This window comes from Triticum dicoccoides, chromosome 5B (assembly GCF_002162155.2).
Source record: "Triticum dicoccoides isolate Atlit2015 ecotype Zavitan chromosome 5B, WEW_v2.0, whole genome shotgun sequence".
Lineage (NCBI taxonomy): Eukaryota > Viridiplantae > Streptophyta > Magnoliopsida > Poales > Poaceae > Triticum > Triticum dicoccoides.
This window is the reverse complement of record NC_041389.1, coordinates 688,764,106-688,778,019: the sequence shown is the minus strand read 5'-3', so window position 1 is coordinate 688,778,019 and position 13,914 is coordinate 688,764,106. Positions and strand designations below refer to the sequence as shown.

The 13,914-nt window shown below is 45.7% G+C and overlaps 1 protein-coding gene across 1 annotated transcript; it reads right to left on the bottom strand.

The window, feature by feature from the left end:
• Positions 1 to 4,145: 4,145 nt before the first annotated feature.
• Positions 4,146 to 9,051, bottom strand: LOC119312647 (elongation factor 2-like). Its single transcript, XM_037588388.1, has 3 exons — positions 8,927 to 9,051; positions 7,391 to 7,519; positions 4,146 to 6,791 (listed from the first exon to the last, which is right to left on the bottom strand). Exons 2-3 carry the CDS (start codon positions 7,479 to 7,481, stop codon positions 4,351 to 4,353), a joined length of 2,532 nt encoding a protein of 843 aa, XP_037444285.1. The 5' UTR covers positions 7,482 to 7,519; positions 8,927 to 9,051; the 3' UTR covers positions 4,146 to 4,350.
• Between the last annotated feature and the right edge of the window lie 4,863 nt (positions 9,052 to 13,914).

Genomic DNA, 13,914 nt, shown 5'->3' with positions numbered 1-13,914 from the left:
TCACTGAACTAGTGCACCTATACAATTTACCATTGTATTGGGTGTGTTGGGGACACAAGATACTCTTTGTTATTTGGTTGCAGGGTTGTTTGAGAGAGATCATCTTCATCCTACGCCTCCTACGGATTGATAAACCTTAGGTCATCCACTTGAGGGAAATTTGCTACTGTCCTACAAACCTGTGCACTTGTAGGCCCAACAACGTCTACAAGAAGAAGGTTGTGTAGTAGACATCAGACCCCATCTTGTTATCCTTAATAGCAATGATACATACGTGTCATGTCCCCTTCTGTCACTGGGATTGAGCATCGTAAGATCGAAGCCATCACAAAGCACCTCTTCTCATGGCAAGAAAAATTGATCTAGTTGGCCTAACTAAACCAAAGATTCGAAGGAGAAATACGAGGCTATAAGCAATCATGCATATAAGAGATCAAAACTCAAATAACTTTCATGGATAAAATAGATCTGATCATAAACTCAAAGTTCATCGGATCCCAACAAAGACACCGCAAAAAGAGTTACATCAAATAGATCTCCAATAGACCATTGTATTGAGAATCAAAAGAGTTACATCAAATAAAAATTGCATAAAGTAAACATAAAGGCCCTTCGCAGAGGGAAGTAGGGTTTTGTAGAGGTCCCAGAGCTCAAAGCAAAAAAGATAGAGATAAACATTTTGGGTGGCATGCTTTTCCTATCAACGAAAATGATCGAGTAGTTCCCAATACTTTCCATGCTAAATATATCATAGGCGGTTCCCAAACAAAAATTAATGTTTATTCCTTTTTCCACCATACTTTCACGTTCCACGGCTAACCGTATCCACGGGTGCCGTCCATACCAACACTTTCCAAGGAATTTATTATTTGTCAACATAAAGTAAAATCATTTTTCATTTCGGGACTGGGCATCCCTAATACCTTTGTCATACTCTCGTGCAATGACAAGTGAATAAACACTCATCTTGAGAATAACACATCTAGCATGGAAAAATATCAGCCACCCCCTACCGTTTCATGAGCGGTACGAGCACACAAAAAGGAAATTATTTTGAAAATTAGAGATGGCACATACAAATTTCCTTAGAACGGCAAGACAATACTGCATATAGGTAGGTATGGTGGACTCATATGGAAAAACTGGGTTTAAGGATTTTGGATGCACAAGTAGTATTCCCACTTAGTGCAAGGGAAGGCTAGCAAATAGATTGAGAAGCATCCAACCAAGAAAAAAAATCACATAAGCGAGCATTAAGCATAACTAACACCGAATAATGCACCACAAGTAGGATGTAATTTCATTGCAAAACTATTGACTTTCGTGCTTGCATAGGGAATCACAAACCTTAACACCAATATTCTTACAAAAGCATAATTACTCACCAACGTGACTCACATATCACTATCATCATATCACAAAACTATTACAAAGAATCAAGTTTATTTTGTCCAATGATCTGCATGAAAGTTTTTATTATATCCCTCTTGAATATCTATCACTTTGGGACTAGTTTCATATGTTGCTTTTGATAGCTCAAACAAATTTAAGTGAAGAACATGAGCATAAAAATTTCTTCTCTCAATATAATTCAAGTGAAGCATGAGAGAATTTTTTTTAAATTTTACTAACTCTCAAATAAGTCTAAGTGAAGCATGAGAGCATTTCTTCAAAAATATTAAAGCACACCGTGCTCAAAAGATATAAGTGAAGCACTAGAGCAATTCCATAGCTCAAAAAAAATTAAGTGAAGCATATAGAGCAATTCTAACAAAACATAGCACAATTTTGACTCTCTCAAATAGGTGTGTCCAGCAAGGATAGATGACACAACTAAAAAGCAAAATAAGCAAAGACTCAAATAATACAAGACGCTCCAAGCAAAACTCACGATATGTGACAAATAAAAATATAGCTCCAAGTAAAATACCGATGGTCGTTAGAAGAAAGAGGGGATGCCACTCGGGGGCATCCCCAAGCTTAGTTGCTTGTTTCTATTTAGATAATAACTTGGGGTGCCATGGGCATCCCCAAGCTTAGGCTCTTCTTACTCCTTATTCCTTCATCCATCGTGATCTCACCCAAAACTTGAAAACTTCAATCACACAAAACTTAGCAAAACCTTCGTGACATTTGTTAGTATAAGAAAGCAAATCACTACTATAAGTATTGTTGCAAACCCATTCATATTTTATTTTTGCATTATATCTACTGTATTTCAACTTTATTATGGCTCATACCCCCCTATAAAGTCCATAGATTCATCAAAATAAGCACACAACGGAAAGAGCAGAATCTGTCAAAAACAGAACATTCTGTAGTAATTAGGGAACTTTGCATACTTATGTAGCTCCAAAAATTCTGAAAAATTAGGACAACGTGGGAAATTTGTATATCAATCTTGCGTAAAAAAATTCAGAGCAAAAGCATGTTTCTATGATTTATGAAAATTGTTTTACTGAGCGCAAAAGTTTTTGTTTTTCAACAAGATCAAATCAACTATCACCCAACATGATCCCAAAGGCTTTGGTTGGCTTTGCGCACCCTGGTGGGTTGTGCTCCCCTCGTAGCCCCCCTCTGGTACTTCTTTGGCCCAACAGATGTCTTCTGGTTCAGAAAAATTCTCCAAAAAGTTTCGCTGTGTTTGGACTCCGTTTCGATTGATTTTCTGAGAAGTAAAAACAAGCAAAAAACAGCAACTGGCAATGGGCACTGTGTCAATAGGGTAGTCCCAAAAATGATATAAAGTTGCTATAAAATGACTGTAAAATATCCAAGAATAATAATATAACAGTATGGAATAATAAAAAATTATAGATACGTTGGAGACGTATCATAGGCCTCTGGCCTTTTTGCACTGACCGCCACATGGGAATAAGTATGGACACTCGGCGTCGCACGATTCTCCGAAAGCTCTTCGGGCGTCAGCGATTGAGCGGTGTGTGCCCGGTTAGACGGTAACCACATGTGCTTATATAAGGGGGTGGATCTGCTCCAGGCCGCGTACGCAACGTGCAGGAGTGCAAAGGGCGATGGGCCCAAGACTCTTGTAATATAAAACTTGTATTATTTTATTTGTATCTAGAGTTGTGTTGTGATATCTTCTCGTGAGTCTTGATCTTGATCGTGCGCATTTGCGTGTATGATTAGGGGCTCCCAGGCAAGAGGTTTGCGCCTTTTCGATCCAGCTATCTTTGTTTTGCTAGGCTTCTTAAGGCAGACCTTTTTATCTTATGTCTGTACTCAGATATTGTTGCTTCCGCTGACTCTTGTGTATTTGAGCTAATGTATTCGAGCCCTTGAGGTCCTTGCTTGTAATATAAAGCTTGTATTATTTTATTTGTGTCTAGAGTTGTGTTGTGATATCTTTTCGTGAGTCTCTGATCTTGATCATACGCATTTGCGTGTATGATTAGTGCACGATTAAGATGGGGCGTCACAGGGTTGTACACGCCTGTCCTGTGAGCACACATATTTTTTCTTCGATAATTTTTAACAACAATTGTGTCACAACATATTGGATGTCTAGTTACTGAAGACAAGACTAACAATAACCCATTATACATCTTTTCTATTGTCCTTTTTAGATTACATGGCGGACATAAGATAAAAGAAGACTTATCTACCATTGTACATGGCCTAGACACTAACACCGGTATGATTGAACATTTTCCCATATCCGGTGAAACCATGCACCATCCACACTATGCAAACAACCTACGCAACATGGACACACTTGTGCAAACGACAGGTGTTGGGTCTTCCCTGGCGGCGCTTCAACTGCTCCAATGGGCACATGCCTTGGTGCACTTCTGGTGCTTTGTTAAGTCAGTCGTGCGCCAAAAAAGTCAGTCGTCCGGTGGCACGTCATCGCTGACGCACCAGCTTGAGAAACGGAATATACTCCCGCATATGCGGTTCTGCTTTGCCGTCCCTGTGACTGACTTGTCGTGCGTGCTGGCTTTTGTCAGCTGGTCATTGTAGTTTTATTCTTTTAACACAAAGACCACAGTGTTTGTTGCCCTCCTCGCCCAGGGCAACAACTGCCCATGCCCAGCACTGCGCTCTAGCTACGTTCATAAAATGCAACGCCTTCCAAACACACACGGTGAGGCATTACCAGCCAATTTCGCTAAAACAGAACATTAACATGAACAGTAAAAATAACCACCAGCTGACGACGGATATATCATCAAGTTTAACATCTGTTACATCACCACAACCGTCATCAAAACCATAGTCTCAGTAGCACCACATACAAACAACAAGGTAGTAAGGAAGACACATAGGGAGAAAAATACCGCGCCTCCCTTCACAGCAAGAGCCAGTACCAAAACATGACCCCAAGATTTAGAGCTTGTCCTCGAAATCGGATAGGGGAGTCATCTGCTCCTTGAGACCCTTCCTCTTGCGGATCTCCGTCACGAGTGTCGCCGACTGGGTGCCAGGGTCCAAAGGATCGGAGGCCATGATGTCCCAGTGGTCAAACACACACTGGGGGAAGGCCTGGCCGGACGTCGCGGCCCTCAGGGTGCTCGAGAACCCAAAGGACTCGATGACAGGCAGGTAGGCCTTGATGTTGTAGAGTGGGGTACCTTGCCTCTGCATCTCCTCGAACACGTGGCCTCTCTTCTGATTCAGAACACCATAGATACCGCCGAGTGCATTCTCCGGGGCCTGGATCTCAACCAGGTACACGGGCTCCAGCAGCCTTGGCTTGGCAGTGAGCTGAGAAGCGTAAATGACCCTCCTCGCCGTTGGGATAACCTGACCACCACCCCTGTGAATAGCATCAGTGTGGAGAACAACATCACAGACCTCATAGCAGATACCACGCATGTTCTCCTCACACAATGCTCCTTCTTTTGATGCCCACTGGAACCCAGCCACAACAGAGTCCTTGATTTCATTCAGATACTGCACTCCCTTACACATGTCAACAACCATGTTGGGGCCAGTCGTCTCAGGTCCAAAGCACCAAATCTTCTTGGCGAGATCCTTGTCCCAACCAAACTCCTCAGATAGGATCTTAGAACGCACCTTAGGATCATCACGTGGGCCAATACGGCCATCATCAATAGCCTCAGCCAATCCCTCCTCCAATGGGCGAGCTTCCATGTAAAGACGGTTATGCTTGTTGGGGGACTTGCTCATGACAGTGCGGCAGGACTTCTCCAGAACAGTCTCACGGAAGGAGACGACAGGAGGGGAAACAATAATTTCAGCACCACCCATGAAGTCATCCTGCAGATCCTTCAGACAGATTTCAAGATGAAGCTCTCCAGCTCCAGCAATGATATGCTCACCAGACTCTTCAATGGTACAGAGAACCATAGGATCAGACTTGGCCAGACGCTTCAAACCCTCAACAAGCTTAGGAAGATCAGATGCCACCTTGCACTGAACGGCAACACGCACAACAGGGGACACAGAGAACTTCATAGCCCTGATTGGGCAGGCATCAACTTCCTTCTCATTTGTCAGGGTTGCATTCTTGGTGATGAACTGATCCAAACCAACCAAAGCAACAGTGTTACCACAGGGAACATCCTCAACAGACTCTTGCTTCTTTCCCATCCAGATAACAGTCCGCTGGACACTCTTCACATATAGATCCTTCTTCTGGCCAGGAACAAAGTTGGGACCCATGATACGGACCTTCATGCCAGTTGCAACCCTCCCGGCAAAAACACGTCCAAAGGCAAAGAATCTACCCTTGTCAGATGCTGGAATCATCTTGGAGACATACAGCATAAGAGGACCATCAGGGTCGCAGTTTCTGATAGCATTAGCATATATATCATCAAGGGGACCCTCATACAAGTTCTCCACACGATACCTCTGTGCCTTTGAGGGAGAGGGGAGGTGAAATATCATCATCTCAAGCAGAGCTCGACTGGCAGGCAGCCAAGTTTGCATCACACGCTTCATGAGAGCCTTGCCCATCAAGTCCTTCTCATCATTCTTCATGGTCACACCAAGCTTCTTCAACATAGGCCACAACTTATCCTTCTGATCATTCATGCAGGTGGCTATGATTTGCTTGATTGGCTCATAGCAGAACTGAACAAAACCTCTCTTGCAGGTAGCTGTACCAGTGTTCTTGGAGGTCCATTTCTTTGTGGCTGGGTCAAAGAAGTTCTCACCCCACAGCCTCTCCATCATCTTCACCTCATCAACACCAAACTTGGAGGCATACATCTTAGCAAAGTTTGTAAGGGTGAAAGCCCACCCATGCAAACCAGCAGAGAATGCAACAGTACCCTTCTCTGGGTACACTTGGACATCACCCAGGAGCACATCTTCATATGTTGCCATGATGACATTGGCATTTTCAATAACACGGGAGAAAGTCTGGTATGCTTCCTCACCTTCAAACTGAAGCTCAAGAAAGCATCTGTCCATCTTGTTCACAGTAAGGACAGGCCTAATCCTCTCACCAAGAGCTTGGCGCAGCACAGTTTCAGTCTGCACACAGACACCCTCAATACAGTCAACAACAACCAAGGCACCATCAGTGATACGAAGAGCAGCTGTGACTTCTGAAGAAAAGTCAACGTGGCCAGGTGAATCAATAAGGTTGATCAGGTACTCATCACCATCCCTGTCGCCCTTGTACATCTCGAGTGATTCAGGAGTCATCTGATAGAAAAGAGAGATACCCGTGGATTTGATTGTAATACCACGCTCTGCCTCATCTGCACGGGTATCAGTCATGCGAACATCCCCAGCAACTTCCTGGGCGATAATCCCAGCAGCTGCCACAAGGGAATCCGTAAGCGTAGACTTGCCTGCAAATATGTAAATAATATGTGAGAACAGTGCACAAGCATCTGGTTTGACAGTTGAACACAACCTATAAAGTTGCAAACAAAATATAAAAGACATCAATATTTAGTAAGTACTCCCTCCGTCCGGAAATACTTGTCATCAAAATGGATAAAAGAGGATGTATCTAGACGTATTTTAGTTCTAGATACATCTCTTTTTATCCATTTTGATGACAAGTATTTTCGGACGGAGGGAGTACAAGCATCTGGTAGGGACAATGTGAACATACACCAAACTGGGGAGATTTTGAGCCCTGGGATGTTATGTCCATACTAACATTTAAGCTTGGTGAAGCAGAAATCAATCATATAATAAGCAGAAGTGAAGCAGAAATCAATCATATAATAAGCAGTAGCAGTAAACTCCAGGACACAACAAGATGGATTGGTTTTAGGGATGAAACTAATTATGCTCCACTTCTTAAATAGACCCATTTAAATAGTTTCAGTATTTAGAATTAAATACAGTAAAATTAAGAGCAGGCTACAAAAACATTGATTAATAAGATTCTACTGTATGAACTCCATAATTAGAGACAACTGTCTGTTCAGGCACATACCGTGGTCGACATGAGCAATAACAGACATGTTACGAATATTATTTTTCTTGTCCATAATTCCGCGGAGCTCCTCCGCTGTAAACTTCACCATCTTGACTGGTTTTGGATATCACACTGGGAATATAGTTCCTGTTCAGAATGGAACAAAAATCAAGTAATTAAAACCACAATCAAATAATCAGAAGGCTCTTACTACTGATGGGCACACATTAGTTTCAAGTACAGTACCAAAAATACTTTAAACAACACTTCCACAACCAGACCCACTAAAATGAAATGTGTGTTACAGTCAACCAAGCATATTAAAACTAACTTATGGGAACTTAAGACCATGTTCTGAAAACTTAGTTGTCCAAAGTGCACTGAAAAGGAAGCCAGAAAGCAACAATGGCAACCAATTTTTAGAGCACTCAACATGACAGTATGTGAAAGAAAGCACAGAACAATAAGAAAGATAAGAAAGAAAAGCAGTCTATTATGTGAAGTGTGCACAACTATGAAGCACAAACGGGTAATGGATTTCACTAGCTAAACCTTCAAGTTGTTACAGATCTGTACAACTTATGAGGATCACAGAAAAACTTGGCAGAATCAATCATATGTGAATGGAAAAGCAGAGTAGGTTTGAAACAGAATCATAGCTTTATGCAAAGTTGATTTGTAACAGAACCATAGTTTTATGCACACGTGCTGACTGTATTATCATGTTATGCACTGTAAACACTAGAAACAATGCTATGCACAGAATGTCATAATGTTGCACCCTGAAATAGGTGCAACCAGCCATGCATGGGGAGCACCGAGAAGAACATCAGAAGAATTTAACCAAATGAAACGGATAAGGGATAAATTCACCCATAATACCTCAACTATGAGTACATAGAGACTGGCACACCCCGATAGATTCACCCATATACACAATTAAATTAAATTAAATTAAACATGCCAAGCAAAGATGTGTATCACCATTTCCTCCGCCCTGAACATGAACAGAGAACAAAACCGACCAGGCTACGGCAGGCAGACAAGCAAGCAAGCGAGCAAAGCCCTACAGCTTGAACGTTCTAAGAACCCCCCGTGGATGAACAGCGCAGCAAAAATGGCCAAAAATGCCAACAGAGCACCAGATAAAACAGATCGCCGTCTACCACGGCGGAGCGACAGATCCATGCTAAACACGACGGAACAAACACCCTTAGGCCTTAGCTACCGCAGAAGCACATCTGAAGCGACGAGCCTATCTATGTAGTGACGTCAGCGCAAAGTCGTCGCCAGGAACAAGCGGGCGGGACGAGCTAAGCAGCAGATCTGCCGCTACTAACAACAGCGAGACCGCATAGGAATAATCCCAGCGACCACGAACCCAGCAAAGGGGACTGGACCGCATCGAGCTAGCGAGGAGGCTGGACTACAGCCGGTGAAATCGGTCGGCCAGGTAGCAGCAGCTAGCCAGCTAGCAGGGACGCGCCCGCCGACGGAGCTACCGGAGAAGCGGCCGGAGGGCGGCGGGGGGGAGGGAGGGGAGTTTCGGCTCACCTTGGCGGTTCGCCGAGAGACGAGAGGTGGGGAAGCGGCGGCGCTCCCGATCCGTGAGACGGAATGGAAAGGGTTCAAGGAAGTGAGGACTCTCTAGGTCGCATTTGCTGGCCGTTATATACGCTGTTTTGTTGGTTCCGTGCGGGCCAAGATGCGCGGGGAGCGGAACGGGAGGGCCGGCCGCGCGGAATGCGGCCCGCAAGTGAAGCTGGCCTGCCCGTCATCCACTGTGGTGGAGTCGGGCCGAAAGGGACGGCCAGGCGTGGTGAGAATTTTACACGAGAGCTACGATTACCCCTTAAAAAAAAGAAGATGACGAGAGCCGATGGAAAGGAGGACTTACCGACGAAGGCACCGGACCCTGTCGACCCGCGACACATTTTTACCCTGTCCCCAACCATGCAATCGCTGCAAGTTGCCGCGGCGATGCCAGCTCACAGCGCCAGGACTGTTGCACCCTAGCACGGGCAGCGCCGGCCAGTTATGTGTCACGCGCCCTGCACATCGCACCCAACAACACCGGAAGCGCCGATGATTGCTATGCGTCGCAGCACCGGCGACGACGGCAGCAACTTACATCGACGTGCGAGATCCCAGGTCGCAGCATCGCCCTCGTTGCACTACAGCTGTGCCGGCCACCGACATGTTGCATTGCAGCTCCACCACCCGGCGCGCACCACGCCCGTTGCATTACAACTTTCACCGCTCGCGAGATCCGCGGGCCGCAATACCATGTGTTGCACTGCAGCTTCGTCGCCCCCAGAGATCTGCGAGGACGCGACACCCCGCCGTGCGGTGCATGAAAGCATCCCCCGTCTACTGGCGAGATCCATGGGTCGCAGCGCTGCTCCTCCGCGGCATCGGCAGCGCTGCACCGACGTGCTCGACAACACCGACCGCAGCAACGACCAACGATGCTCGGCAACACCAGCCACAATAGCGGTCGACGGTGCCGATGATGTTGGGCAACACCAACAGCAACAACACTGGCGCGGGTGCTGTTGGGGTGTAGAAGGTTCACCGCGGGGTGTTGCATGAAGAAAATATGCCCTTGAGGCAATAATAAAGTTGTTATTTATATTTCCTTATATCATGATAAATGTTTATTATTCATGCTAGAATTGTATTAACCGGAAACTTAGTGCATGTGTGAATATATAGACAAATAGAATGTCACTAGTATGCCTCTACTTAACTAGCTCGTTGAATCAAAGATGGTTAAGTTTCCTAGCCATAGACATGAGTTGTCATTTGATTAACGGTATCACATCATTAGAGAAAGATGTGATTGACTTGACCCATTCCGTTAGCTTAGCACTTGATCGTTTAGTATGTTGCTATTGCTTTCGTCATGACTTACACATGTTCCTATGACTATGAGATTATGCAACTCCCGAATACCGGAGGAACACTTTGTGTGCTACCAAACGTCACAACGTAACTGGGTGATTATAAAGGTGCTTTACATGTGTCTCCGATGGTACTTGTTGAGTTGGCATAGATCAAGATTAGGATTTGTCACTCCGATTGTCGGAGAGGTATCTCTGGGCCCTCCCAGTAATGCACATCACTATAAGCCTTGCAAGCAATGTGACTAATGAGTTAGTTGCGGATGATGCATTACGAAACGAGTAAAGAGCACTGGTGGAAAAAGGGCCTTTGGTCGCGGTTCGCAACTGCCATTAGTCGCGGTTGCGCAACCGCGACCGAACGGGCGCGACTAAAGGCCCCATCCTTTAGTCGCGGTTGCTTAAGAACCGCGACTAAAGGCCCGTCCACGTGGGCGCCAGGTGGCCGTCGGGGCGGAGGACCTTTAGTCGCGGTTCTTCTGGCCAACCGCGACTAAAGGCCGCCGCAGGTTTAGGGTTTTAGCCCCCCCCCCCCTTAAACCTGTTTTCTGTTTAATTTGTATTGTTTTATTTCTTTTGTGCTTTATTTTAATTTTGAAGGAGTTTCACATATTCTACGGTACTACATACATGCATATGAATGTACAATTTCAAACAAATTTGAAATTAGAACCAAAAAGAATTCAAGAGGAATATACAATATATATTCAATATCATCGGACGACCATATACAATTTTGAACAAGTTTCCATACATAATTTAATGCATATAAAGTTCTACGTCCTCGTAATGGTGTTCTCCTTTAGGATGGAGGACTTCCCTCCTGAACCATCCAGCTAGTTCCTCTTGAAGTGGTCGGAAGCGAGCTTCTGGACTAAGCATCATCCGGAGGTTATTCCTCTGAGCATTGGTATCACTCGGAACCCGCTCAGAGGTGTATCTCCGGATCATCTCACAGACATAGTATGCACATAGATTGGTCCCCGCTGGCTGAATATCCTCACCATTCTTAGCCTTTGCCCTTTTGAATTCTAGCTCTTTTTTGAATTCACCGACCTTTGTATCTACGAACCGTCTCCAAACCCTACGAGGCAAAGAAAATTAAATGAACAAGAGAGTTATTAGTTACTTGATATTAGGAAATGAACGAAATAGGCCGATCGATATAGAGCGCAAATGAATGAAAATAATTACTTCTGCAGCATTCTTCTCATGTCGACCCAAAGCTTTTGATCCTTATTCAGAGAGTCGTGGACGAGACATTCTGAGGTGTCAACTTTAATTACTAGCAGAATCCAGTGGAACCTGCGGACACGATACATGCACAGTACGTCATGCATAACTCATCGATTAGCCGGCCACATACCATGCATGGAGTAAACAAAAGAGAATGTGCTCAAGACAGAAACACTCACCCAAAATGGTAAGGAAATAGAATATCACTTTTGAGTTCCTGCTTTGTAAGAAACTGCCACAGGTCTGCCTCCATGTCGGCGGGGTGATGCTCCAACACATATCCATTAACGATGTGTGGGTCAATGAACCCAACATTATGGATGTTCCTTACTCTGCATTCCTTAATCTTCATTCTGCATGTATAATAGCGGACACAACAATATAGTTAGGACATATATATAGTGCAGGCAATATGAACGAGATGGGGTAGAAATAAATCACTTACAGAACGTAGCAACTGATGATAGATTTGTCGAGCTCGCGCAGATTGAAAAGCTGGAACAATTCACTCAGATGAATTTGTACATAGTAATGTTTGAAGTGATGCTCATATCTAACTTCCGCATAAATATATTCTTTGGCGTTTTTATTTTTTATGTAACCCTTGTACCATTTCAGCAGACCTTTCATTTGTGGAGGTACATCCTGTTCCTGCGCAGGCTCGACGAGAGGCCCATTCTTCACATATGTAATTACTACCTCCTTCACTGGCGCCTCATCAAGGCCTAACAGTTCACGAAGAGTAATACCTAAGTTGGCCGCTTGTTCTCTGGCACTCGTTACAGTCAATCCATGTGCTGCCGCAGCTGCTATGATATCGGGGTCATCCGGACCAGCGGCTTTCACTATAAGCGGGGCAATCGATTGTTTACTTTGTTCCCCGAGCTGGGCAACTCGTTTCCCGCTTTTTTTACTTTCTAATTCCGTTTTCTCGGCCTCCTCCAAGGCTTTGTTCTCCTGGTTCTCCGCCCGCTCTTTCTTCTCCTTCAACATGAGTGCCTGCCTACGAAGTTCACGTGCATAGTCGTCAGGCAGATTCTTCGCGGCTTGGGACGGTGTGCTCAAAAATGACTTAGCCCACTTCTTTTGCTCATCAGAAAATACTGGCTTGGGCTCGGGCTCTCTTTTCTTCTTGCAGTCCGCCTTCCATTTCTCATGATCAGCAGCCGCGGCCGCGGCAGTTTCCTCGGCACTACATTCCCAAGGCCTTGTGGGGAGAGGCTTCAATGATGGCTCCGGTACCTTTGTGGTCTTAGGTACATAAGGGTCCGGGTTAATAATCCAGGACTGCTTCTGCTTCTTTGCCGGAGGTGGATTGGGGGGCGGCGTCTGATCACCCGCCGGACGAGGACTGGGGGCGGCGTCTGATCACCTGTCGGACGTTGTGGACTGGGGGGCGTCGGCTGACGTGACGGAGGTGTAGGTGAACCGCCACCACCGTAGGGGGGTGGACTTGTTGTCCTTGGCGCCTCGCCTGGAAACTTGATAAACTTCTTTTGCCATAGAATGAAATGGCGCTTGACATCTCCAAGTCTTTTCTCCCCTTCAGGTGTAGCAATGTCAATCTCCAGGTCCTCAAACCCTTGGACTATGTCCTCCACCGTGACACGAGCATAGCCATCTTGAATGGGGGTGTTGTGGTGGAGTGCTCCAGGTAAACATGGTAAAGCACTGCCGATGGCTACCTTCATGGACATGTTCCCGATAGGATAATACAGATGACATTCTTTCATCTCCTTTATATCGTCCACGGGGTAGCGAGGAGGCTCCGGTGCAGTAATTTCGACCACCAGAGGCTCCGGTGCAGTAATTTCGACCACCAGAGGCTCCGGTGCAGTAATTTCGATCGTCGGTGCATCTGCACCAGCCGGTGGGGCCTCCGTGGAAGCCACACTGCTTCTCCGCTGCTGGCTTCTGAGATCCGCTGGATGATCTTCATGCTGCGCCCTAGTTGCATCTCGTTCGGCTACTAGTACACTCACGGTTTTCTTCATCACATCCATTTCCGATGCCAACCGCGCCACAACATCTGCTTCCCGATCCATCTTTCTCTTCCGGCTTCTGTAACCGTACGGGTCATCATTCTGGGGGAACCCTATTTTCCACGGAATGTGCCCCATGCCTCGTACACGTCCTCCGTGTTCAGGATTCCCGAGGGCTTTTGTCAGCGCGTCGTTCTCTCTGTTGAACTTGATCTTCCCCTCTTGAGCATCCCTCATTGCGTCAATAAGGGCTTGGGTGGGTTTAATTATTTTGCCCCGGTAAACACAGTCCCCTGTCTCCGGGTTCAGCGTTCCCCCATGCCCGTACCACCAGCTTTTGGCCCTTGGGTCCCATCCCTCCGTACCTGGACGGATTCCTCGCGCCCTCAGCTCGTTCTCCATCTTCTCCCACCTAGGCTCC

What these genes read in the sequence shown, in the direction of transcription:
- LOC119312647 (XM_037588388.1), bottom strand. Translation starts at nt 7,481, where the DNA reads ATGGTGAAGTTTACAGCGGAGGAGCTCCGCGGAATTATGGACAAGAAA. An exon ending in TATTGCTCATGTCGACCACG is followed by an intron (nt 6,792 to 7,390) that starts GTATGTGCCTGA and finishes ACATATTTGCAG; the next exon opens with GCAAGTCTACGCTTACGGAT.